At 41.3% G+C, this 27,901-nt stretch overlaps 1 protein-coding gene across 1 annotated transcript in view; it reads left to right on the top strand.

The window, feature by feature from the left end:
* The window catches only part of brinp2 (bone morphogenetic protein/retinoic acid inducible neural-specific 2), a 129,026-nt gene that overhangs the window by 43,137 nt on the left and 57,988 nt on the right, over window positions 1-27,901 (top strand). Inside the window, exon 2 of the mRNA XM_071376931.1 lies at window positions 10,541-10,868. Within this exon, the coding sequence (XP_071233032.1) occupies window positions 10,591-10,868 (278 nt within the window). The 5' untranslated portion in view covers window positions 10,541-10,590. The remainder of the gene's footprint in view (window positions 1-10,540; window positions 10,869-27,901) is intronic.

The following is a 27,901-nucleotide window of genomic DNA, read 5'->3' as shown; positions in this document are numbered from 1 at the left end:
TTTATTTTATTTCACCTTTATTTAACCAGGTAGGCCAGTTGAAAACAAGTTCTCATTTACAACTGCGACCTGGCGATCCATCTGTAAAGTTACAGACAAATTTGCTGTTTCCCTTGGGCCTGTTGTGAAATGTTACTTTACTCGCATAAAACGGTTAGATAGAAACATGGTGAATATGAGTGAAATAGTTTTCCTTTACATTTTTTAAAGTATGTTAAAAAGCAGCTTTTCAGTGTTGGAATATTGTGGGCGTACCCCAACAACAGAATGGTGTGGGCGTACCCCAACAACAGAATGGTGTGGGCGTACCCCAACAACAGAATGGTGTGGGCGTACCCCAACAACAGAATGGTGTGGGCGTACCCCAACAACAGAATGGTGTGGGCGTACCCCAACAACAGAATGGTGTGGGTGTATACTGGATATTAAAAATATTAATGCGAGTAGACTGCTGATTGGCCAGCTCATCCTGCTCTAGACCGCTGATTGGGATGTTTTTTAACATGTTTTTTCCACCAATTTATGCTTTAGCCACAAATAGAAGAATAGGGCGAGTCAACAACATTATTTGGGTATGAGTTAACACAATATGAACTATTGAAAGTGAGATTTACTTTAACCCAGTTACTTTAACCCAGAATCAACAACCCAACCTGGCTGTTTTTAAAGAAAACAACCCTACTAAGTGACCCAATGACTCCAACCCAGGAGTTGGGTCATCCAAACAACCCAGCATTTTTAAGTGTAGGCTAGATTGAAGATACTGTAGCTACATAGCGACTTAAGACATCACCTAATAATTATCATTATAAGCAAACATCATTACCATCACAATAAACATTTCTGAATTAAAACAGGAGGCTACAGGAACCAATGTTGATTTATTCAACATTGCTATTAAAATAGCACTGATAGGAATGGTTAATCGTTTACAAATTGCTAGCTATCTGATAAATCCATCGCCGAAAACCTTCTGAGTCTGGCAGCGCAACAAATCCATTAGTAAAATAAATTCTAAGTGCTCCGCACGCACCAGCAAAAAGGTTCCTCCGGGAACTCTTTGCTACATTTAAACATTAAAGGTTCCTCCAAGAACCCCTCAACTAACCAAAGGTGCAAATATTAACCCATTGACTGCAATGGTTTCTTGAGGAACTCCAAGGTTCAGATCACAGATGTGTGCCTTAAATTGAGTCTGAGCTGAACATGCAAAGCTGAAAGAATTTCAGAAAATGCCTGTGGATACTGGGTTTTTACTCAAAACAAAAATGCTGCTTCCTTGTTATCTCTTGATTCATTTTTTATAGACTTTGGAATTCGGAAAGTTAATTTCCACCGTGGGGCAAAGTGGTACATCAGCTATAGGAGCGTGACAAATGTTCCCAATGTGTCAAATTAGACTAATGCAATTATCTTCTGGAAAGTGTTGAGGGAGAGCTGCCACAGCAAACCAGAAAATGGAATGATAACCTGTTCCTGTTTTTGGAACTAGCTTGGTCAGACAGAGTGAGTTTGACCCACTATAGAGTATGGCCTGTCAAAACAGAATTCAATAGCCAAGTCACATAAACTGAGGAAGGAACTACATTTTTTTCAATTATGGCCGGATGAATGTTGACTGGCACACTATACGAGGGGTTGCTAAGATAGCGAGAGAGAGAAAACGAGAGAGAGGGAGAGATAGAGAGGTGTTTGTTTTTGGTTGCTGAAGTCTCCAGAGGAATGGCTGGTTTAGTGAGAGAGGCACATGAGAGGAGTTGGCATGGTACCATTGCCGTTGGCCTTGAGCTGTGCACTGAACCCTGAGCACGTTGGTGTGTCGGACCTCCCCTGGGTTGGATATTGGATCAGTCTTGCCCTTGCATATTGATCTCTCACCATTATGCAGCTCAAAAAGATTTCCATCCATTTCCCTAAGAATTATACAAGGGGAGATATACTCATCATCGACATCCCGGCTAGGGTTTCCAGTTGCACAATATCACTTCATGCCTTGCTGGTCAAAGCAACTTCAATATATCAACAAATATAAACAACCTTCCCTATGTTCCTAAAGATTTTAGTTTTTGTAAAGATACCTCTGCATTTTATGAGAACAAGTCTTAGGCCAATATGTTCAATAAAAGCAAACTGATTATCTGTGATTATTTTTATACAAATCATGTCTATATCATATGTACATTTAACAGGGTAGTTTTGGCATACCAGAACCTCCCAAAATTATATTGCATGAAGCATTATGTTGAGTTTTTCTCCATTAGTGTTCATTGACCCTGATAGAGTGATTCATCCTGCAGAAAAAGGCATTTGTCTAAAAACCACGATGACAAGCCCTGCTACAGTCTGCTCATATTATTAAAGAGTGAGAAAACACACAACCACTTTAAACCATCACTCAGAGAAAATGATGTGTTGAATGACTATAGCAATTCTAATGAGCCTCAGGACAAATTTCAAATGCATTCAGTGTACCGGAAAACAACCTTCTATAAACTTTCATCTCCTCTCAAGCTTTGTGTTGGGAATATCTATTATGAAATACCCTGCTCCTCTGATATGAAGATTCTTCGTTTGAGTGACCATTCTGTATGCAGAAACATTAGACTTTTTCCATGGAGAGTTTTGCGCCTTTTTATCCTCACCCAGGCTCCAGTAGATTCCACCGGTCTATGGCTGTAGCCTCTAGCTGACGATCACGATCACTTCCCTACTTTCTTCTCTCCAAAACATGCCGGAAGGATATGTCTCCTTTACTCCAGAAGTATCACGAGACACGTCTGATTAAAATTCATGACCAAACTGACCATAAATGTTTAAGCAGGGTGTGTCCACAGGAGAGCTGAAATCAGTCACTACCCATCGAAATCATCAGATAGTCTTCCATGCCTGTTGGAAAATAAAAACAGTAACAATGTGCGAAATTGTGAAGTTGATAAGCAGAGCTCTGGGCTCCATATTCTGCATGAATTCCAAGGTTGAGTATGAGATAGCAGATGAGAGACATATTGTATGTATTGCATGCTGTTCACTCAGTCTACAGCAGCAGCGGTGGGTGAGCATGCAAGCTGGGGGCAAGAATTACTTCACAAACACCTCAACTCAACAGTTTTGAAGGATGATAAACAACCATGGTAACAGAGCACAATTAATCAATCAAAACTGTATACTTATATGTCATCATGTAAGCTGTTTTGTTAGACTTCAGTGCAGCTTTTGACTTTATCGATCATATCTGCCGCTGGAAAAACGTACATGTATGTGTTATGGCTTTACATCCCCTGCTATATTGTGGATAATTGACATTTTATATTTCATCTTTATTTAACTAGGCAAGTCAGTTATGAACAAATTGATATTTACAATGACGGCCTAGGAACAGTGGGCAGAACGACAGATTTTTACCTTGTCAGCTCGGGATTCAATCTAGCAACCTTCCGGTTACTGGCCAAACGCTCTAACCACTAGGCAACCTGCCGCCCCAATAAAGAGTTAAGTGTCTATCAGAACACAGAAGGTGTTCTTTAATGGAAGCTTCTCCAACATAATCCAGGTAGAATCAGGAATTCCCCAGGGCAGTTGTGTAGGCCCCTTACTTTGTCATTGGTTTTGAGTAAAGCCAGTGTGTCTATGTATGCGGATGACTCAACACTATACACGTCAGCTACTACAGCGACTGAAATGACTGCAACATTTAACAAAGAGCAGTAGTTCGTTTCAGAATGGGTTGCAAGGAATCAGTTTGTCCTAAATATTTCAAAAACTAAAAGCATTAAAGTATCACTAAACCCTAAACCTCAACTAAATCTTGAAATAAATAATGTGGAAATTGAGCAAGTTGAGGTGACTATACTGCTTGGAGTAACCCTGGATTGTAAACTGTCGTGGTCAAAACATATTGATACAACAGTAGCTAAGATGAAGAGAAGTCTGTCCATAATAAAGCGTTGCTCTACGTTCTTAACAGCTCTATGTTCTTAACAGGACTATCAACAAGGCAGGTCCTGCGGGCTCTAGTTTTGTCACACCTGGACTACTGTTCAGTCGTGTGGTCAGGTGCCACAAAGAGGGACTTAGGACAATTGCAATTGGCTCAGAACAGGGCAGCACAGCTGGCCCTTGGATGTACACATAGCGGAAACATTAATAATATGCATGTCAATCTCTCTTGGCTCAAAGTGGAGGAGAGATTGACTTCATCACTACTTGTATTTGTGAGAGGTATTGACATGTTGAAAGCACAGAGCTGTCTGTTTAAACGACTAGCACACAGCTCAGACACCCATGCATACTCCATAAGACATGCCATCAGAGGTCTCTTTACAGTCCAGAACAGACTATGGGAGGAGCACAGTACTACATAGATTCATAACTATATGAAACTCTATTCCACATCAGGTAACTGATGCAAACAGTAGAATCAGATTTTTAAAAAACGTATAAAAATACACCTTATGGAACAGCGTGGACTGTGAAGCAACACAAACATAGGCACAGACACATGCATACACACACGTACACATGGATTGGTGCTGTAGATATGTGGTAGTGGAGTAGAGGCCTGAGGCCACACACTTAGTGTGTTGTGAAAGCTGTTATGAATGTATTATTTTTTTAATTGTATAAAACATATATATAATTTATAACTTAATTTTGCCAGACCCCAGCAAGAGGGGATCCATAACAAATACAAAAAATATATAAATCAGCTTCAAAAGCAACCAAAATTATATTACTTTATAACAATCCACCCCTCACAGTGAAAAGTTGGGAATATTAGCCAGAAATCTTTATATGATAGAGTAACTCTAATATACTTTTACTTCTTGCTCTAGATTGCTTCAGGATTTAAATATCAGTAAAATGATCTGGTATTGATGAGCAGTGGGCACTGATTCATGGTCATGGATTTATTGAAAAGAGGAACGTCTCTGCATTTCTGCATTCTCTCCAGCGCAAGGACCACAAGCCACACACACACACACACACACACACACACACACACACACACACACACACACACACACACACACACACACACACACACACACACACACACACACACACACACACACACACACACAAACAAACACAAAGAAGTCAATACTTGCTAGCCTTAAGGCACATTGTGGGTACTTTCTGCTTTTGTGTTACATTTTAACCTTTAGAGTCAACCTTTTAAATCTCCCCTATGTTCTCATTCAGAATCAACAAGACTGGAGTGTAAAGTAAAGTAAAGTAAAGTTTTAAAGGAGATGCGTAATATAAATCAAACTGTTCTGCTAGGTTTCTCCTTTGCAGAACAAGGGACTGGTACTGTGCCATCTCTCACATGAATCAAATAGAATTGATGTGCCCTAAAAGGTAGTTCAAATACACATGAAGCAGATACATTATATAAAACGATCTGAATATTTAATGAAAATATCAACAGAGAAGCACAAGAGCTCCTTGTGGCTTTTCTTGAAAATAAGGTCTCATCAACCCTTTCAAAGCCAGCCATCAACCCATGGCTCATGGCTTTTCTGAAATGGATTCAGCATAAGCACAATTGACACCCACATCAGTGTCTTTCTAAATCAAGATGATATTGGCCTTGATTAGCTATTACCACTGAAATAAATTACCTTGACAATGCACATCACATGTATAGATGACAGACAATATGGTTTGTTACATGTTTTCAACATACTGATGAGACCAGGTTGACAGTTGCATCATGAAAATGGGAAATTTTACACATTGTGAAATTGTGAAATGCATTACGATTGAATTTAGCTTTTGATTGATGTTTTGCTGTTTAAAAAAAATATTAAAACATGTATCCCACCTTTGGATATTTCCTTCAATACTTCAGTAAATACTGTATGTAATTACAGTTTACAGAGGCGATTCAAACTGAGGCCCTGCTGTGCTCTCAATTACCAAATGTGTGTGTATGGTTCTTGGCAGGAATTCTACAACCTCCAATGTCACTGTGGACCTATTGGGGGATTAGTCAACAAACTAATAAAGAGTTGTTGCAATATGCAGATGGACTTTTTATGGAGACAGTGTTACCCACAGTAAGCAGCTTGGGTAATTATCTGGGCTATGTATTTTCAGAGTGATGTATAGGCAATTACACTATACGTGGCTTTGTGTTTATGGAGAAACGACGGCAGGTGAAGGAGAAGCAATAACACATCATTGATCCTTTAGTACTTTGGGATTTTCTTAAAATCAAACAGCTGGAAAATATGAAACCTCCTAAAGACAGATTGGTGTTTCTTAATTATCAAGTGCTATAGAAATGTTGCGGGTACTGATGGTCCTAATTGCCCATATGGTTGTTTGCTTAACTTTGGCTCCGTCGGAGACCCCGATGTAGATCTAACATTGATATTTAGCTTGACTCCTCTCTGGCTAGCTTTTAAGCCTTATCTCTGGAGACCATCTGCCCTGTGTAATGCTGACTGTACTCTTTATTAATGTGCAGTTAATAGGTAAGCACCTGCTTTCCTGTTTGAAATATGTGTGGCATCTCACTTTTAAGTGCCCTGAACAATGAGGTGTGGCTGAGAATCAGATTATTTTTACATTAATGCTTTTTCACGCCCTCCTAATTGTTTTAGCTGATTAACTTGGCATGCTTACGGTTTTTAATTAAGGCTCTTTTTCATTTTCAAGATTATGGCTTTTATTTATTTATTTATCTTACATCTTGCAAGACAGTTACCTGGGGGCAAACTTGTACTGGAAGGATGAGATTTGAATCATCTTCATGGTTAGAAAGAAACTGCTCATAAATTATTATCATATTGAAGTTACTGAACAAGATGATCGACCTTTAATCAAATCAAATCAATCTTTATTTATAAAGCACATTTCAGGCATGGAATGCAATGTGCTTTATAGGAAAACAACTAATAAAAAACATAAAAAATAAAAGATGAAATATTAACTACACAACAAATATAAGATTAAAAAAACTAAAGAATGACACAAACGGAACAACATCCAACCAGCAACTCTAATATAAAAAAAAAAACATCCCACAGCTTGATGCAGGGAATGTTTTTTTGGCAATGGTAGATTTTTCTTTTTGAGGAAAAGAAAACATGTGGATCTCAGGGACCTGGTCTGCCTTTAATTATCTTTGAATGAGTGGGATACCTTAAACACATACAGTATAGCTTTTGGGTTGGAATCACGATGCTATCGGTGCGGTGCAGCTCGGCTCATAAGGACACTAATCTTGCGGAACCAATATATATAACAGCTGTTTGGCTTACCATAGCGTAGGAGGTGTACTCCTCATAATTGCTCTCATCCTTTCATCAAACCACGCTTAAACAAATTGCTAGGCTGGAACTGATGGAAAGTTCTGCCTTGGCTGACAGTTTTCATAATAGAGTCATAATACAAACCCACCAACCTGGTACTATGCATTCACTTTGTTGCATAAAGCAATCCACCCTCAGCATGCAGCGATACAGAAATATTGTGGGACAGCTGGCGGGGTTGCTGAGTAGTTAAAACACTGAGTATGAGTACCTGAGTTCAAGAGGACATCTGGCCTTCTGGTAATGGGACTACACCTGCTCTGCTGGGCCTGGCCATGACGCAGGTGTCTGCCTACACTCACAAACAAAACCTTATTAAGTCAGACCCAATAAGGACTCACAGCTGCTCTCATTGCCATGCACACATTACTGGGTAGATCTTACAGATATAGCATATACAATGTGCTCATTAAGCCACTGACCTGCCTGATACTGTGCCTTATGATATCCAGTATAAAGCAGGGAAGAAACACACAATTTTTAGGCTTTCTCCTAATGTATGGTCATTGACGATGTGCAGGTGTGTGTGTCTGAGTGTGGGTGCACGCGTAGGTGAGTGTATGCGCGTGTGGTATTTAGGGGTGTTGGCCACTGTGAACATTAACCACCTGCAAAACTTGGTGAATGCTACAAATGTGAATGGCACAAAAGGTGCCCAGTTCCCCAGACCATACTTGTCTGAAATGTTATTTCTAAGTGAGAGGCGGTAAAATGGTTTTCTATTCCAACCGCCCTCGTACCACCATACTGAATTCAAGACGTGTGTCTTCTCCTTGGTTTTCCTCATGGGTAGAAAGGGTAAATAGGAAGGTACCTGAATTATGCAAGATGAACATTAAATGTCAAGGCTAAATTCAGTTTTTCCTCCATTGTCTCACTGGCATTTCTAGGATGTTCTATGCATTTTGTAATTAGGAAGAACCTCAAGAGAGGAGCAATAAGCCCTGGGATGGAGATCTCAGTAAGAGGTGTTGCTTTTAGAACATAGACTCATTTGAAAGGCAAATTTCAAGCAAGATTGGAAAGTCAGCACTATACTGTTTATGAATCAGCTGTGGCTCGTTTTCCCCTCTAGCTTCATGAGATGACAACCATCATATAGGAAAGACTTTCATCGTGTGAGAAAAACTACACCGCAAGTCATATTTTATTTATGCTAAAGTAGAATTTACACTTGGATTCAGCATGATGAAATAGCATTAAAATCTCATCTCCTGTTTACAACTGCAAAGCCCAACTGTGAAAAGGAAAGTTATAATAGAGTCTTGGCTGTATGGGATACAGGCGATGCAGGGGTACAGGGAGGGATGGAGGGGGGGATGGAGGGAGGGATTATACAGAATGAAAGGAAATGTGAAAGCAGCAGCAGCTGCCACACAGCTTCTCCTCTTTACTGGATCTCTCCCAAATGGCACCCTATTCCCTATATAGTGCACTACTTTCGACCAGAGCCCTATAGAGCCCTGGTCAAAAGTGCACCAAATAGAAAATATGGTACCATTTGGGAAACAAAAGGGTTTATTCCCCAGTGGAGTGTGCAGTGTGCAATGAGAGAGATACTGTTTTAGACAGGCCCTATCTTGATGAGTGGGCAGGCAGATGATAGGTATTTGAATTATTAACTACTGTGATGCACAAAGGTGAAATAAAGTATTCAATATTATTTCATAGTGATTCATTCTCTACATAATGTATATTTTGTATCATCATAGCCTTTGAAATAATGTATGGAATTCAGATCATTTGGAATGCCAGGCGCTTCAAGACAGGATCACAATACATCACATTTTATAATGTACGGACAGATTTATCTTTCACATTGCAAAACAAGAGTGAGCGACTTGTAAGATGTGAGGTGTTCACTTCACAGAATAATGGTGGATGGACATGGACTAGGACGCTTATGTATATGTTAGATACAATAAATCAACAATTACTCCTGAGCAGTATTGAAGGATGCACATTATACTTACTATATGTAATTACTCTACAAAGTACTAAATTAACATTGTTAATAGAATACTGTGACTCAAGTAATTCTAACGTTACCACACAGGTATAAGAGCAACTTTTTGTAAAGTGTTAACTTTTATACTGTCTAGTATAAAGTGGAGTTGATGATGTTCCCTTTTTCAAAGCTTGACCCTGCATACTTTCTCCAAGTTAGTTGCCTATTATAATTATTAATTACATAAATTACCTAAATAATTGCCTATTAAAACATAACATAATCCCATGGTACTCTCTGATTCAGAGGGGTTGGGTTAAATGCAGAAGACACATTTCAGTTGAAGGCATTCAGTTGTACAACTGACTGGGTATCCCCCTTTCCCTTTCCCTTTACAAGTGTAAATTAAAGAAAGGTTATTTACTGTCTAAACATGCATTTTGCTCTCTCAAATTCATTTGCATTGTGTTATTTATCAAAATAGAAGACCAACAGTATTCCCATATCACTTGTACAGTTTGTTCTAGCTTGTTCTATTCTTTGGCCTAAATGTTTGATTGTGCACTGCAGATTTAACACTACAGTAACTTATTAATAAATAACAAAAACATACCACCCTCTTTTTTTAAGGACGCTTCAGACATGATTGCAATTCTTATTTTGTCATAACAGCTTTGGATAATTGAGTATGTCAGCCTAAACAATCCAACAATGGCAACTTAGACCAACAGTAGATCTGTACTTGGTGTAAATCTAGGTCCTCTTTTCAAGAGCAAGGTCCTTATTTACACCTAACAATTATGTTTTCATGTGATTTTGTCCGCCCACACAAACTTGAAAGCACAACTAAAAGCATCTATCTATGAGTGGATTGCACCTAGCAGTAGGTTTTTGACCATGGTAAAGAGCACTTCCGCAAAAAATAACACAGTGTGTTTTATTGAATTGAGAATTAAAATCTGTATTTTCTTTTAATTCCTTGGTGTATAGCTTCCCAACGCTAGCTAGGCTCTTACAGTGTTGTTAGTACAGGCTAAGATTGAAAGTCTAGCCAGTTGTACTATTACGTTTTTGTCTATGGAAAAGAAAGTTACTGCATGTGTGTTTAATTGAATTGATCCCTAAGGGAAGCGAAGGCTGTGAGGCGGATACATAAGCTAAATCAACGCAAGTGATACAAGTGTCAAGCGTAGTGTCTGTGTTTTTCTATTATTTCAAGTTGTCCTTTGAATTGAGCCCTAAAACATGTTCTCTCTCTTTTCCTTCATAGGTCAGGAGGGATTAGTTGAAGAATGCTGGTCCCAGGTGCCCAACAGGAAGATGGTGATGCGTTGGCCGAGAGCCACAGCTGTTAGATGGTTGCTGTTGATGCTCGTATGGCAGTGGACAGTGCTGGGCCACCTCGGCTGGGTTCTGGCCCTGGCTGAGGGGCAGCAGAGTAACAACCCCTCGCTCCCTGCTGCCAGCACCGGACACCAGAGTGGCGACCAATTGGATTGGCTGCTGTCTGAGAAGGGACCTTTCCACCGTTGTCCGGAATACACAGAGTTCAAAGAACGCTTCCAGCAAGGCTTCTCCACACGCTATAAGATCTACAGGTGAGAATCTAGAGGCAAAGTGTGTGTGTTTGAATGTTGCTGTACTGTACCAATCAAGATCCATTATGACCCTTCCATCCCATCAAATAATTTTTCAACATTTATTTTCAATATCATTAACTTTATTCTAAATGTTATACCAAATGTGATGTACTCTCTCTGATAAGCCTTCAATTTACATTTTAATTTCCTCAGCTTAGAATATATATTGTAATGAAACTGAGGCAGGGAGCAGGCCTCGAACCCTCGACCTTCTAGCCCGAAGTCCAGCGCGCTATCGACTGTGCCCCAAAAGCATGCTCGTACGGCAGAGTCGAATTCCGCGCTTATAAACCCAGGGTCGTTACAATATTTTACTCTGACCCTTCCATGCATTTTATTCATGCATTTTACTTTCCTCCATCACACAGCCTCCATTACATTTTCTTTTGTTGTTGCTGCATGCTCTCCATGGTGCTACACTCACCTGAGTCAAATTATAGCTCCAGATTACTGGCAACATATTTTCTGCTGTGATGTTAATGCTACTTGAGTGTGGGCATGTTGAAGGGGTATAGGTGCATTTCTCTACTGTAAGAAAGAGATATTTGTCTCTTTAGAAACCAATTTATTCAGGAATCTGTCACAGTTTTCTTCTAATACAACTTGAAATGATATCTTTGATTGCAGATGTTCTGAGTATAGCTAGCCATGATAGGTGTAGTTTTCTGACAGAAGTTGGATGGATCACGCTTCTCTTTCATGCTCTGGGACAGTGCTAGAAATGACTAGGACAAGGAACTGAAATGCAGAAAAATGCCTGCAGATCTGTGATGGAATCAGGCAGTTGGCACAGCCAGTACTGCTTGAAAGGTTGTCTAGCAGTGTGTGTGTGTTGTGTTTGTGTGTGTGAGAGCGCACTGTTGTCCGACCAACACCTCAGTCGTAGATGGACATAAATTAGGTTTCCCCCACAAGCCATTTGTGCTGCTAAGGCCTTTTGATATGTTAACTGATCTCATTAAAGGACACCCAGAGGGAAAGTAGGTGTGTAAATCTGCCCATTACGAATAGGGAACACCAACTGGGTTATATAGAGGAAGGCTGATTTTATTCCCCCTCTCTGCCTGGTCACAGCTGCCCTACGGGTGGTTCACTGAAATATTTCTGCCAAGGCAAACTCAGTCATCCTTGCTGTTACTTTCTGGAGTGAAGGGACTTTGTCCTATTTGAAAGGCAAGCCTAACGTTGTTTAATCTTTCATGTTTGCCAAGTTCAAGTGTTGTGCATGGAGATTCTGTAAGTGCCATTGATATGGTAACTACACTGAACAAAAATATAAACGCATGTAAACATGTAAAGTGTTGGTCTCATGTTTCATGAGCTAAAATAAAAGATACGCACAAAAAGCTTATTTCTGTTTACATCCGTGTTAGTGAGCATTTCTCCTTTTCCAAGATAATCCATCCACCTGGTGAGGCATATCAAGAAGCTGATTAAACAACATGATCATTACACAGGTACACTTTGTGTTGGGGACAATAAAAGGCTACTCTAAAATGTGTAGTTTTGTCACACAACACAATGTCACAGATGTCTCAAGTTTTGAGGGAGCGTGTCATTGGCATGCTGACTGCAGGAATGTCCACCAGAGCTGTTGCCAGGGAATTGAATGTTCAAATCAAATCAAATGTATTTATATAGCCCTTCTTACATCAGCTGATATCTCAAAGTGCTGTACAGAAACACAGCCTAAAACTCCAAACAGCAAGCAATGCAGGTGTAGAAGCACGGTGGCAAGGAAAAACTCCCTAGAAAGGCCAAAAGCAAGGAAGAAACCTAGAGAGGAACCAGGCTATGAGAGGTGGCCAGTCCTCTTCTGGCTGTGCCGGGTGGAGATTATAACAGAACATGGCCAAGATGTTCAAATGTTCATAAATGACCAGCATGGTCAAATAATAATAATCACAGTAGTTGTCGAGGGTGCAACAAGTCAGCACCTCAGGAGTAAATGTCAGTTGGCTTTTCATAGCCGATCATTAAGAGTATCTCTACCGCTCCTGCTGTCTCTAGAGAGTTGAAAACAGCAAGTCTGGGACAGGTAGCACGTCCGGTGAACAGGTCAGGGTTCCATAGCCGCAGGCAGAACAGTTGAAACTGGAGCAGCAGCACGGCCAGGTAGTCCTGAGGCATGGTCCTAGGGCTCAGGTCCTCTGAGAGAGAGAGAAAGAGAAAATTAGAGAGCATACTTAAATTCCCACAGGACACCGGATAAGACAGGAGAAGTACTCCAGATATAACAGACTGACCCTAGCCCCCCGGCACATAAACTACTGCAGCATATATACTGGAGGTTGAGACAGGAGGGGTCAGGAGACACTGTGGCCCCATCCGATGATACCCCCGGACAGGGCCAAACAGGCAGGATATAACCCCACCCACTTTGCCAAAGCACAGCCCCCACACCACTAGAGGGATATCTTCAACCACCAACTTACCATCCTGAGACAAGGCCGAGTATAGCCCACAAAGATCTCCGCCACGGCACAACCCAAGGGGGGGGCGCCAACCCAGACATTAAGATCACGTCAGTGACTCAACCCACTCAAGTGACGCACCCCTCCTAGGGACGGCATGGAAGAGCACCAGTAAGCCAGTGACTCAGCCCCTGTAATAGGGTTAGAGGCAGAGAATCCCAGTGGAGAGAGGGGAACCGGCCAGGCAGAGACAGCAAGGGCGGTTCGTTGCTCCAGAGCCTTTCCGTTCACCTTCACACTCCTGGGCCAGACTACACTCAATCATCTTGTGACCGTAGCGTACGTGTAGGTATGTACGGCAGGACCAAATCGGAAAGATAGGTAGGAGCAAGCCCATGTAATGCTTTGTAGGTTAGCAGTAAAACCTTGAAATCAGCCCTTGCCTTAACAGGAACCCAGTGTAGGGAGGCTAGCACTGGAGTAATATGATCAAATATTTTGGTTCTAGTCAGGATTCTAGCAGCCGTATTTAGCACTAACTGAATTTTATTTAGTGCTTTATCCGGGTAGCCAGAAAGTAGAGCATTGCAGTAGACTAACCTAGAAGTAACAAAAGCATGGATTAATTTTTCTGCATCATTTTTGGACAGGAAGTTTCTGATTTTTGCGATGTTACGTAGATGGAAAAAAGCTGTCCTTGAAACAGTCTTGATATGTTCGTCAAAAGAGAGATCAGGGTCCAGAGTAACACAGAGGCCTTCACAGTTTTATTTGAGACGACTGTACAACCATCAAGATTAATTGTCAGATTCAACAGAAGATCTCTTTGTTTCTTGGGACCTAGAACAAGCATCTGTTTTGTCCGAGTTTAAAAGTAGAAAGTTTGCAGCCATCCACTTCCTTATGTCTGAAACACAGGCTTCTAGCCAGGGCAATTTTGGGGCTTCACCATGTTTCATTGAAATGTACAGCTGTGTGTTATCTGCATAGCAGTGAAAGTTAACATTATGTTTTTGAATGACATCCCCAAGAGGTAAAATATATAGTGAAAACAATAGTGGTCCTAAAACGTAACCTTGAGGAACACCAAAATTTACAGTTGATTTGTCGGAGGACAAACCATTCACAGAGACAAACTGATATCTTTCCGACAGATAAGATCTAAACCAGGCCAGAACTTGTCTGTGTAGACCAATTTGGGTTTCCAATCTCTCCAGAAGAATGTGGTGATCGATGGTATCAAAAGCAGCACTAAGGTCTAGGAGCTTTTAGTGGCAGTATATCACATTTTATTTGTCACATATACATGGTTAGCTTAGGTTATTGCGAATGTAGCAAAATGCTTGCTCATTTCTTTACCATAAGCTGCCTTCAACGTTGTTTAGAGAATTTGACAGTACGTGCAACTGGTCTCACAACCGCAGACCACGTGTATGGGGTTGTGCAAGCGAGCGCTTTGCTGATGTCAACATTGTGAACAGAGTGCCCCATGGTGGCAGTGTGGTTATGGTATGGGCAGGCATAAGCTACAGACAACAAACACAACTGCATTTTATCGATGGCAATTTGAGAGATACTGTGACGAGATCCTGAGGTCCATTATCGTGCCATTCATCCACCGCCATCACCTCATCTTTCAGCATGAGAATGCACAGCCCCATGTCGCAAGGATCTGTACACAATTCCTGAAACCTGAAAATGGCCCAGTTCTTCCATGGCCTGCATAGTCACCAGACATATCATGCATTGAGCATGTTTGGGATGCTCTGGATTGACGTGTACGACAGCGTGTCCCAGTTCCCGCCAATATCCAGCCACTTCGTACAGCCATTGAAGAGGAATAGAACAACACCCCACAGGCCACAATCAACAGCCTGATCAACTCTATGCGAAGGAGATGTGTCGTGCTGCATGAGGTAAATGGTGGTCACACCATTTTACATGGTGGTCACACACTACATCCCTACCTTTTTTTAAGATATCTGTAACCAACAGAAGCATATCTGTATTCCCAGTCATGTGAAATCTATAGATTAGGGCCTAATGAATTTTATTTCAATTGACTGATTTCCGTATATGAACTGTAAAATCTTTGAAATTGTTGCACATTGCATTTATATTTTTGTTCAGTATACATAGCATGTATTTACTATGCCTGTGAAATGTGTAAAGATATATGTGATTTGAGTTTCGAGGAGCCCTCATGCCTATGAATAAATTGAATGTGAGGGTCACAGGGGGAAGGATGCTTAAATTCCCTGCAGAATCCAGCTATGGTGATTGTCAAACAAAGAGCTTCTGCTGCTGCTGGTGTCTTGCAAGGTTTCTCTCACAGACGAGGTTTGCAACTCAATAGATATCCCTGAAATAATGGTCTGATGAATAAATACAATTGTATTTCATGTGGTCTGTACATAATGAACCACTTTAAAACAAGATAGAGAAGCAGCCCTTTTTGCAGCTTGGGTACTGTTCTTTCATTGGCCTTCATTTGGTAGGAAATAGGAAAGAAAGGGAAGGATGTTTATAATATCCAGACAGGAAAATACTCTCCCAGGAGGTGTTTTGGGATGATAGATGCTTTCCCTTAAGAAACATTACTGTTGGCTCATTGTGCTTTTGGTGCCATGAGAGGTGGCAGAACTGACAGCCTATAGGGACCATACTAAGCCCATCCAGGCCCCTATGGCTCTTGTAACTGGTAACAGCTCATTCTGGAGGCAACGAGCTGTCAAGACAATAAAATAAGAAATGAGACATTGTCACAAATGATTACGTCAGGAGGTATAATGCTGGTAGAGAAATCTGAAACATTTCTGATAAAGAAGAGCATTTTCTAAATAAAGGAAAGATGATTAATGAGTGAAATGTCTGGCAACTATAGATTTTTCAGGCCCTGAAATGTGATTTGTGAGAGATTGGTGTAGGGTTCTGAGGCACTCTCGCTTTGTGTAGATGACTTGATGTAATTTCCAACACTCTACACTAACCAAAATCAAATTTCACATTATGTATTGAATTTATGTTTTGCCTTCAAGAATATGAGTTTTGCTGACTAGTATTTCTATTTTGGCATTGTGTTGTGCTGTTTCAGTTTTTGCTGAAAGCGTGATTTTGTTATTTTGTATTGGCTTAATGTTACTGTTTTTTGTAATCTTTCTTTAAAATGAATGTGTAAGGCTTTCAAAATACAATACAGCCCTTCAGTATGAAGAGTAGCTAAACTTCTTTTCAAAAGGATTCTTTCAAAAACCAGACGTCAGTTGTTCAATTTAGGTTCAGTAAAGGGACTGTTTGTTTCAGGGTGAATATAAAAACATTAACTAGAAATTAATGTGACAAACTGCCTGTCTCCCATCAGGTCAGACAGGAGGGACAATTGATTACATTTCCTATTTTCTTATCAGCCATTTTCTATAATGTTAGTTATTGATGGAATTGGCTATCTCTGTATATCAAGTGTGGCTAAAACTGTTTCTAAATCTGAAGTGTGTCCATGATATGAATACATTGTCTGAGGGACAAATGTATTTGCTGTTTTTCATTTTCCAGCTTTTTATTCGATTGCCTCCGGCAACACAGTTGAGAAATCGAATTACTCTGTTGAATGCTGTGAGTCCCCATGTACAATTAACAAGATTAATTTGAATTCTAATTGATAATCAGAATGTGCTATTCAACTTGGGAAAATATATGTTTTTAGCCATTTGTGCACTCGCACAATAAATTATCAAATTTAGTACACATTTTACAATTACTGAAAAGCTAGATCTTTGAGCTCTACTTCCTTTAACAGAATTATTCTTCATTCAGCTAAACAATCTGAGAGGAAATGTTTAACTGACTCAAATTAGATGGACAGTGTTCCAAGACACACCTATTCTGCTGAGCATAAACAGTTTAGTGGAATGTGCTATGCCAGCACATGATAGGGATACACTAGGGAGACAGGGAAGATCCACTAATTGCCGCTTGCATTTTTAGCTCTAAAGACCATGTGAATCTCAAAGAGATTTGTGCAATAAAGTATAATCCTATTGTCTAAACCTGTGCTATTTCAGTAATGTATGTTGAGAAAGTCTTTGTATCTCTGCATCAAAGAGGTTTATGCAAGTTGCAACACCATAGTACTTTTGTCCAGACCAGACCAGCCCTGTCTCGCCTTGAAAAGTTGTGAGAATCAATATCAAAAGTGTACTTGAAAAGTCTTCCAAGAAATTGCTACAATACTTCACAAAAACACATTGAAATGATAGAACGCCTCCTCAGTTGATGAGGGCCAAATATTAATAAGCTGGAAACCCAGTTTTCAGCTTCCAGAGGAAATGGGGCAGATCAACCATTCCCCTCTTGCCTCTCAAAATAGCTCACAGAAATCTAACATGGAAAGAGAGGCATTCAACACCTTGATTTGCCAGTGTGTGGCTAATATATACGGCAAGCAGCTGTTGTGATCCAGGTTAAACCCATACCTACTGTACAGTAGGTGATATTTTGCATGGCTTTAGGCTGCTTCATACAACCATGCTTTATGAAGAAAAACATCTAAATCAACGCAGCTGTGGAATACAGCCTCATCTGCAAGAGCTGATAAATATACAGTGCAGTGAGCTCCAACAGTAAAAAATTACTTTTTGTACGTAGTCCCCCCATTTTTGGGGATCAAAAGTATTGGGACTAATTCACTTATGTGTATTAAAGTAGTCCAAAGTTTAGTATTTGGTCCCAAATTCCTAGCAGGCATTGATTACATCAAGCTGGTGACTCTACAAACTTGTTGGATGCATTCGCTGTTTGTTTTGGTTGTGTTTTTGATTATTTTGTGCCCAATAGAAATGAATGGTAAATGTAATTATTGTCATTTTGGAGTCACTTTTATTGTAAATAAGAATATCATATTTTTTTAAGCACTTCTACATTAACCTCCCCTGTTATTGTAATGGTGAGAGGTGAGCATCTCTTGGGGGTACGATATTTATGCGCCAAACACTCTCACTCATCATTATTCACGATTCATTCAGGACTATCCGTAATCATGGTAGCATCCATGTTAATGTAGAAGTGTTTTAAAACATATTACACTGCTCAAAAAAGGGAACACTTAAACAACACAATGTAACTCCAAGTCAATCACACTTCTGTGAAATCAAACTGTCCACTTAGGAAGCAACACTGATTGACAATAAAGTTCACATGCTGTTGTGCAAATGGAATAGACAACAGGTGGAAATTATAGGCAATTAGCAAGACACCCCCAATAAAGGAGTGGTTCTGCAGGTGGTGACCACAGACCACTTCTCAGTTCCTATGCTTCCTGGCTGATGTTTTGGTCACTTTTGAATGCTGGCGGTGCTTTCACTCTAGTGGTAGCATGAGACGGAGTCTACAACCCACACAAGTGGCTCAGGTAGTGCAGCTCATCCAGGATGGCACATCAATGCGAGCTGTGGCAAGAAGGTTTGCTGTGTCTGTCAGCGTAGTGTCCAGAGCATGGAGGCACTACCAGGAGACAGGCCAGTACATCAGGAGATGTGGAGGAGGCCGTAGGAGGGCAACAACCCAGCAGCAGGACCGCTACCTCTGCCTTTGAGCAGGAGGAGCACAACCAGAGCCCTGCAAAATGACCTCCAGCAGGTCACAAATGTGCATCTGTCTGCTCAAACGGTCAGAAACAGACTCCATGAGGGTGGTATGAGGGCCCGACGTCCACAGGTGGGGGTTGTGCTTACAGCCCAACACCGTGCAGGACGTTTGGCATTTGCCAGAGAACACCAAGATTGGCAAATTCGCCACTGGCGCCCTGTGCTCTTCACAGATGAAAGCAGGTTCACACTGAGCACGTGACAGACGTGACAGAGTTTGGAGACGCCGTGGAGAACGTTCTGCTGCCTGCAACATCCTCCAGCATGACCGGTTTGGTGGTGGGTCAGTCATGGTGTGGGGTGGCATTTCTTTGGGGGGCCGCACAGCCCTCCATGTGCTCGCCAGGTAGCCTGACTGCCATTAGGTACCGAGATGAGATCCTCAGACCCCTTGTGAGACCATATGCTGGTGCGGTTGGCCCTGGGTTCCTCCTAATGCAAGACAATGCTAGACCTCATGTGGATGGAGTGTGTCAGCAGTTCCTGCAAGAGGAAGGCATTGATGCTATGGACTGGCCCGCCCGTTCCCCAGACCTGAATCCAATTGAGCACATCTGGGACATCATGTCTCGCTCCATCCACCAACGCCACTTGTTTTAAGGACATTACATCAAAGTTGGATCAGCCTGTAGTGTGGTTTTCCACTTTAATTTTGAGTGTGACTCCAAATCCAGACCTCCATGGGTTGATAAATTTGATTTCCATTGATAATTTTTGTGTGATTTTGTTGTCAGCACATTCAACTATGTAAAGGAAAAAGTATTTAATAAGAATATTTCATTCATTCAGATCTAGGATGTGTTATTTTAGTGTTCCCTTTATTTTTTTGAGCAGTGTATATTCTTATTTAAAATAAAATCAACTAAAAAATACATTATTTACCATTAATTTCTATTGGGCACAAAATACACTGAAACACAACCAAAATAAACAGCAAATGCCTCCTACAAGTCTGTAGAGTCACAAGCTTGATGTAATCATTGCGTGCAAGGAATATGGGACCAAATACTACACTTTGACTACTTTAATACATATATAAGTGATTTGTCCCAATACTTTTGGTCCCCTAAAATGGGGGAACTATTTACAATAAGTGATTTAATTTCTAAACGGTTCACCCGATATGAATGACAATACCCTCAAATTAAAGCTGACAGTCTGCACTTTAACCTCATAGTCATTGTATAATTTCAAATCCAAAGTGCTGGAGTACAGAGCCAAAACAACAAAAACGTATCACTGTCCCAATACTTTTGGAGGTCACTGTAGATATAGAATATGTAATGAACTCATTAAACATGTTGTAACTGAAACTAACTTAGGGGTAACACTCATAGAAATAGAATGAATCATTCTAATTTTATGGTAACACGTTTCCCGATCATGTACTGTAGAAGTAGAAGCCTTGGGAAAGTTCTGCTTGTGTCAAAGCGCTGACTCATAGAGGAAGGTAGTGGAACGTTAACCTTTTACTGCAGTGGGCTGAATCAGGGTCACACAGTGTTTCTTGGTAGTCTTAAACAAATCTACTTTGAACCAAAAGTATACACCTCACACACATGGTTACTGGCTTTAAAAAAAGAAGACACCTGTACCATGTCAGATATAGAGTTGAAATGTATTCCATTTGGAGTTTGCATCCCAATTGTACACTCTATATACATCACAGAAGACTGAAATATAACAAAACCATTTCACACAGAAACACCAGATTTTGGGACAATTTAAAAAAATATATTTTTTTTATGAATTATGAAATCATGAAAAATATTAATATAATTCCACCCATGAGGCCACTAGAGAGCGATGTGGTCATTTGACTGCAGGAAAGGGCTACAACAGTGCTAAAATCCAGGTGCTCTTATCAAATAGGGAATGGTGTATTCGCTTAGGTAGAGAGTTTTAGCTTAAACAATTCCCTGCAAGCCTGCCGGGCTGCGGGTGCAATCATCTTGTGCTAAAGCCCCGTAATTTAGAGCATCTATCATCATTAACAGCACTGGAATGATCAGCCAACGCTTTTACATGTAACTTTTAGAAATCATCATGAAAGAAAAGTATTGTCCATTCACAACCTCTGTCATCAATCATTTTTCACTCAAGACAACATCATCCAAAGCTAGTACACAGCATCTGATGGTCTTTACACATTATAGGCAAAGATAATGTGATGTAAGATTTGAGGTTTACTTTGGATATTTGGATTATCCTCATCAACACTGGTTTGCTAATACTTCGTAGCCCTTAAAATTCTTCCAAAGACCGGTGTCTTCTTCATGTTTCTGTACACTACTCAACATTATTACAGAAATTAGTGCATTCAGAAAGTATTCAGACCCATTGACTTCTTTTACATGTTGTTATGTTACAGCCTTATTCTAAAATGGATGAAATAATTTCCCCCCTCATCAATCTACATACAATACCCCATAATGACAAAGCAAAAACCGTTTTTATTTTAAATGTTTGCAAATGTATTAAAAATAAAAATCAGAAATATCACATTTACTGTACATAAGTATTCAGACTCTTTACTCAACACAGGAGTGTTGAACCACCAAGACTTCAACAAAGTACCTTTGGCAGCATTACAGCCTTGAGTCTTCTTGGGAATGACGCTACAAGCTTGGCACACCTGTATTTGGGGAGTTTCTCCCATTCTTCTCTGCAGATCCTCTCAAGCTCTGTCAGGTTGGATGGGGAGCGTCGCTGCACAGCGTCTCACGTCTCTCCAGAGATGTTCGACCGGGTTCGTCCGGGCTCTGGCTGGGCCACTCAAGGACATTCAGAGATTGTCCCAAAGCCACTCCTGTGTTGTCTTGGCTGTGCGCTTAGGGTCGTTGTCCTGTTGGAAGGTGAACCTTAACCCCAGTCTGAGGTCCTCAGCGCTCCGTAGCAGGTTTTCAACAAGGATCTCTCTGTACTTTTCTCTGTTCATCTTTCCCTCAATCCTGACTAGTCTCCCAGTCCCTGCCGCTGAAAAACATCCCCACAGCATGATGCTGATGATGCCAGGTTTCCTCCAGACTTGACGCTTGGCATTCAGGCCAAATAATTAAATCTTGGTTTCATCAGACCAGAGAATCTTGTTTCTCATGGTCTAAAAGTCTTTAGGTGCCTTTAAGCAAACTCCAAGCGGGCTGTCATGTGCCTTTTACTGAGGAGTGGCTTCCGTCTGGCCACTCTACCATAAAGGCCTGATTGGTGGAGTGCTGCAGAGATGGTTGTACTTCTGGCACGTTTTCCCATCTCCACAGAGGAACTCTGGAGCTCTGTCAGAGTGACCATTGGATTTTTGGTCACATCCCTGACCAAGGCCCTTCTCCCTTGATTGCTCAGTTTGGCCGGGCGGCCAGCTCTAGGAAGAGTCTTGGTGGTTCCAAACTTCTTCCATTTAAGAATGATGGAGGCCACTGTGTTCTTGGGGACTTTCAAAACTGCAGACGTATTTGGGTACCCTTCCCCAGATCTGTGCCTCGACACAATCCTGTCTCGGAGCTCTATGGACAATTCCTTCGACATTTACATTACATTTACATTTAAGTCATTTAGCAGACGCTCTTATCCAGAGTGACTTACAAATTGGTGCATTCACCTTATGATATCCAGTGGAACAACCACTTTACAATAGTGCATCTAACTCTTTTAAGGGGGGGGGGGGGTTAGAAGGATTACTTTATCCTATCCTAGGTATTCCTTAAAGAGGTGGGGTTTCAGGTGTCTCCGGAAGGTGGTGATTGACTCCGCTGACCTGGCGTCGTGAGGGAGTTTGTTCCACCATTGGGGTGCCAGAGCAGCGAACAGTTTTGACTGGGCTGAGCGGGAACTGTACTTCCTCAGAGGTAGGGAGGCGAGCAGGCCAGAGGTGGATGAACACAGTGCCCTTGTTTGGGTGTAGGGCCTGATCAGAGCCTGAAGGTACGGAGGTGCCGTTCCCCTCACAGCTCCGTAGGCAAGCACCATGGTCTTGTAGCGGATGCGAGCTTCAACTGGAAGCCAGTGGAGAGAGCGGAGGAGCGGGGTGACGTGAGAGAACTTGGGAAGGTTGAACACCAGACGGGCTGCGGCGTTCTGGATGAGTTGTAGGGGTTTAATGGCACAAGCAGGGAGCCCAGCCAACAGCGAGTTGCAGTAATCCAGACGGGAGATGACAAGTGCCTGGATTAGGACCTGCGCCGCTTCCTGTGTGAGGCAGGGTCGTACTCTGCGAATGTTGTAGAGCATGAACCTACAGGAACGGGTCACCGCCTTGATGTTAGTTGAGAACGACAGGGTGTTGTCCAGGATCACGCCAAGGTTCTTAGCACTCTGGGAGGAGGACACAATGGAGTTGTCAACCGTGATGGCGAGATCATGGAACGGGCAGTCCTTCCCCGGGAGGAAGAGCAGCTCCGTCTTGCCGAGGTTCAGCTTGAGGTGGTGATCCGTCATCCACACTGATATGTCTGCCAGACATGCAGAGATGCGATTCGCCACCTGGTTATCAGAAGGGGGAAAGGAGAAGATTAATTGTGTGTCGTCTGCATAGCAATGATAGGAGAGACCATGTGAGGATATGACAGAGCCAAGTGACTTGGTGTATAGCGAGAATAGGAGAGGGCCTAGAACAGAGCCCTGGGGGACACCAGTGGTGAGAGCACGTGGTGCGGAGACAGATTCTCGCCACGCCACCTGGTAGGAGCGACCTGTCAGGTAGGACGCAATCCAAGCGTGGGCCGCGCCGGAGATGCCCAACTCGGAGAGGGTGGAGAGGAGGATCTGATGGTTCACAGTATCAAAGGCAGCCGATAGGTCTAGAAGGATGAGAGCAGAGGAGAGAGAGTTAGCTTTAGCAGTGCGGAGCGCCTCCGTGACACAGAGAAGAGCAGTCTCAGTTGAATGACTAGTCTTGAAACCTGACTGATTTGGATCAAGAAGGTCATTCTGAGAGAGATAGCAGGAGAGCTGGCCAAGGACGGCACGTTCAAGAGTTTTGGAGAGAAAAGAAAGAAGGGTTACTGGTCTGTAGTTGTTGACATCGGAGGGATCGAGTGTAGGTTTTTTCAGAAGGGGTGCAACTCTCGCTCTCTTGAAGACGGAAGGGACGTAGCCAGCGGTCAAGGATGAGTTGATGAGCGAGGTGAGGTAAGGGAGAAGGTCTCCGGAAATGGTCTGGAGAAGAGAGGAGGGGATAGGGTCAAGCGGGCAGGTTGTTGGGCGGCCGGCCGTCACAAGACGCGAGATTTCATCTGGAGAGAGAGGGGAGAAAGAGGTCAAAGCACAGGGTAGGGCAGTGTGAGCAGAACCAGCAGAACCATGGCTTAGTTTTTGCTCAGACATCCACTTTCAACTATGAGACCATATCATGTCCAATCAATTGAATTTACCACAGGTGGACTACAATCAAGTTGTAGAAACATCTCAAGGATGATCAATGGAAACAGGATGCACCTGAGCTTAATTTTGAGTCTCATAGCAAAGGGTCTGAATACTTATGTAAATAAGGACATTTTAGAATAAGGCGTAACAAAATGTGGAAAAAGTCAAGTGGTCTGAATACTTTCTGAATGCACTGTACATATATACACATACAGATGAAGTCGGAAGTTTACATACACTTGGGTTGGAGTCATTAAAACTCCTTTTTCAACCCCTCCACAAATTTCTTGTTAACAAACTATAGTTTCGGCAAGTCGGTTAGGACATCTACTTTGTGCATGACACAAGTAATTTTTCCAACAATTGTTTACAGTCAGATTATTTCACTTATAATTCACTGTATCACAATTCCAGTGGTCAGAAGTTTACATACACTAAGCTGACTATGCCTTTAAACAGCCTTTAAACAATTCCAGAAAATGATGTCATGGCTTTAGAAGCTTCTGATAGGCTAATTGACATAATTTGAGTCAATTGGAGGTGTACCTGTGGATGTATTTCAATGCCTACCTTTAAACTCGGTGCCTCTTTGCTTGACATCATGAGAAAATCAAAAGAAATCAGCCAAGACCTCCGAAAAAAAAATGTAGACTCTACAAGTCTGGTTCATCCTTGGGAGCAATTTCCAAATGCCTGAAGGTACCACGCTCATCTGTACAAACAATAGTACACAAGTATAAACACCATGGGACCACGCAGCCATCATACCGCTCAGGAAGGAGACGGGTTCTGTCTCCTAGAGATGAATGTACTAAGGTGCGAAAAGTGCAATTCAATCCCAGAACAACAGCAAAGGACCTTGTGAAGATACTGGAGGAAACAGGTACAAAAGTATCTATATCCATTGAAGCAACATCTCAAGACTGGAAGTTAAAGTTAAAGTTTGGTCGCAAATGGGTCTTCCAAATGGACAATGACCCCAAGCATACTTCTGAAAGTTGTGGCAAAATTTAAGGACAACAAAGTCAAGGTATTGGAGTGGCCATCACAAAGCCCTGACCTCAATCCTATAGAAAATGTGTGGGCAGAACTCAAAAAGCGTGTGCAAGCAAGGAGGCCTACAAACCTAACTCAGTTACACCAGCTCTGTCAGGAGGAATGGGCCAAAATTCACCCAACTTATTGTGGGAAGCTTGTGGAAGGCTACCCGAAACGATTTGCCCAAGTTAAACAATTTAAAGGCAATGCTACCAAATACTAATTGACTGTATGTAAACGTCTGACCAACTGGGAATGTGTTGAAAGACATAAAAGCTGAAATAAATCATTCTCTCTACTATTATTCTGACATTTCACATTTTTTAAATAAAGTGGTGATCCTAACTGACCTAAGACAGGGCATTTTTACTAGGATTAAATGTCAGGAATTGTGAAAAACTGAGTTTAAATGTAGTTGGCTAAGGTGTATGTAAACTTCCGACTTCAACTGTACATACAAACACACATACATATAAAATACATATACATATATATATATACACATCTTTTAAAAATCTATTTTCCTTTATTATTTTCCACTAACTCTACCACCCCTCCCCTAAATGGAGTCAACTAATGAACAACAACACTTAAGTTTCCACTTCCAGCTAATACATACTATATACATTTTACAGACACAATCTATTTTACAATAGCTATCTTTTGTTTGTTTTTACTCCTATCTTTCTGCTACCCTCAACCCCTCCCATCTATTTCTGAAGACAATCCAGTTTGATTTCTATTTGCCATATATTATTAACTGTGCTGTTTCACAAAAGTTCTGAACCTATAGTATAAACATTTTACGGACACAGTATATTTTATACTAGTTATCTTGTTATTAATGCCACCCTTCAGCTCCACTCAACCCCTCCCACCTATCTCTCAACACCATCCATTTTGGATTTCTATTTGCCATATATTTTTCAACTGTGATGTGATGTTTCACAAAAGTTCTGAACCTTTCTATTCTCATAGTTTCTACAGATTGTAAATTAAAGATACATTTTTTTTGCTAGGAGTATTATTGTATTATTGATCGATTGACTATGATTTTTCAAATTACCCAGTAGTGCTATCTGCAGAGGTAAATGTTGCAATTCTTCAGCCCTTCCTGGACCTGTGACCAAAAACAAACTACGGCATTGCATCGCAGTGCTAGCTGTGCCACCAGAGACTCTGGGTTCGAGCCCAGGCTCTGTCGCAGCCGGCCGCGACCGGGAGGTCCATGGGGCGACGCACAATTGGCCTAGCGTCGTCCGGGTTAGGGAGGGTTTGGCCGGTAGGGATATCCTTGTCTTATCGCGCACTAGCGACTCCTGTGGCGGGCCGGGCGCAGTGCACACTGACCAGGTCGCTAGGTGTACGGTGTTTCCTCCGACACATTAGTGCGGCTGGCTTCCGGGTTGGATGCGTGCTGTGTTAAGAAGCAGTGCAGCTTGGTTGGGTTGTGTTTCGGAGGACGCATGGCTCTCGACCTTCGTCTCTCCCGAGCCCGTACGGGAGTTGTAGCGATGAGACAAGACAGTAACTACTAACAATTGGATACCACGAAATTGGGGAGAAAAAGTAATAATAATAATAATAATAATCTGCAGAGCTGGGATGGTTGTATCCCCCATATATATAACATTCTATTGGTTGCAAGAACTTTGAATAATCATTTAAATTGAACAATTCTAAGTTTTGCATCCGGCGTTGTTTTGCGTATTAGTTCATAAACCATGTGCCATGGAATCGGAACATTGACAATCTCTTCCCAAATATTTTGCAATCTATATGGCGCAGCTATTAATTTGTTGGTCCTTAAATTAAACTGGTATGCTTTTTTATTTATCACACTTTTCTTTAACCAATTTTAGTCTTTAATGCACGGCCGACAGTCAAGTTCCTTACTTTTTCCCTCTTCCATTTGAGTTTAACCACAATAGTTGTTGTATTATTTGGGCTGTTTTTCTGGTGGATTAAACTGAAATTGCAAGCAACTTTCTATGGCTTATTTTAAAAATAGCGATATTTTGGAGATGAGTTCATTTTCAAATAACTGAAAGTGAGAGGATGTAATCTGAATAAAGGGAAAAAAGGCCGTTTGTCAACATGGGGTGAGACATTCTTACTTATCTGCTAGAGAACCAGTTTGGATTTAAGTATAACTTTTGTATGACTGATGCCTTTTAGTGAGAAGTCTAATTCTCTAATATTCAATCATTTCTAAGCTCCGAATTCATATTAATTGTTTTGCTGTTCCAAATAAAATTGAATATTTTTTTGGTCATATAATTGAAAAAACAGGTTGCTAGCTGTAGGCAAGACCATAAACAAATAGGTAAACTGGGATATGACTAAAGAGTTGGACTGTAACATTGTTCTTAGTCTTTGAAATTGTGTAACAGTATGCGATTACAGTTTAATTACCTTGTACTTACATTGTACTACCAATGTTATTCCTGTGGCATAATGTCTATGTAGTGTTAGGTTGGACTAAACATGTTTTCTATACTTTCTTTCACTGAATCATGATCAAACACTTTCCATGTTG

The sequence above is a fragment of the Salvelinus alpinus genome, chromosome 30, assembly GCF_045679555.1.
Source record: "Salvelinus alpinus chromosome 30, SLU_Salpinus.1, whole genome shotgun sequence".
NCBI lineage: Eukaryota > Metazoa > Chordata > Actinopteri > Salmoniformes > Salmonidae > Salvelinus > Salvelinus alpinus.
Note: the sequence above shows the minus strand (reverse complement) of the source record. Positions and strands in the feature narration are given on the sequence as shown.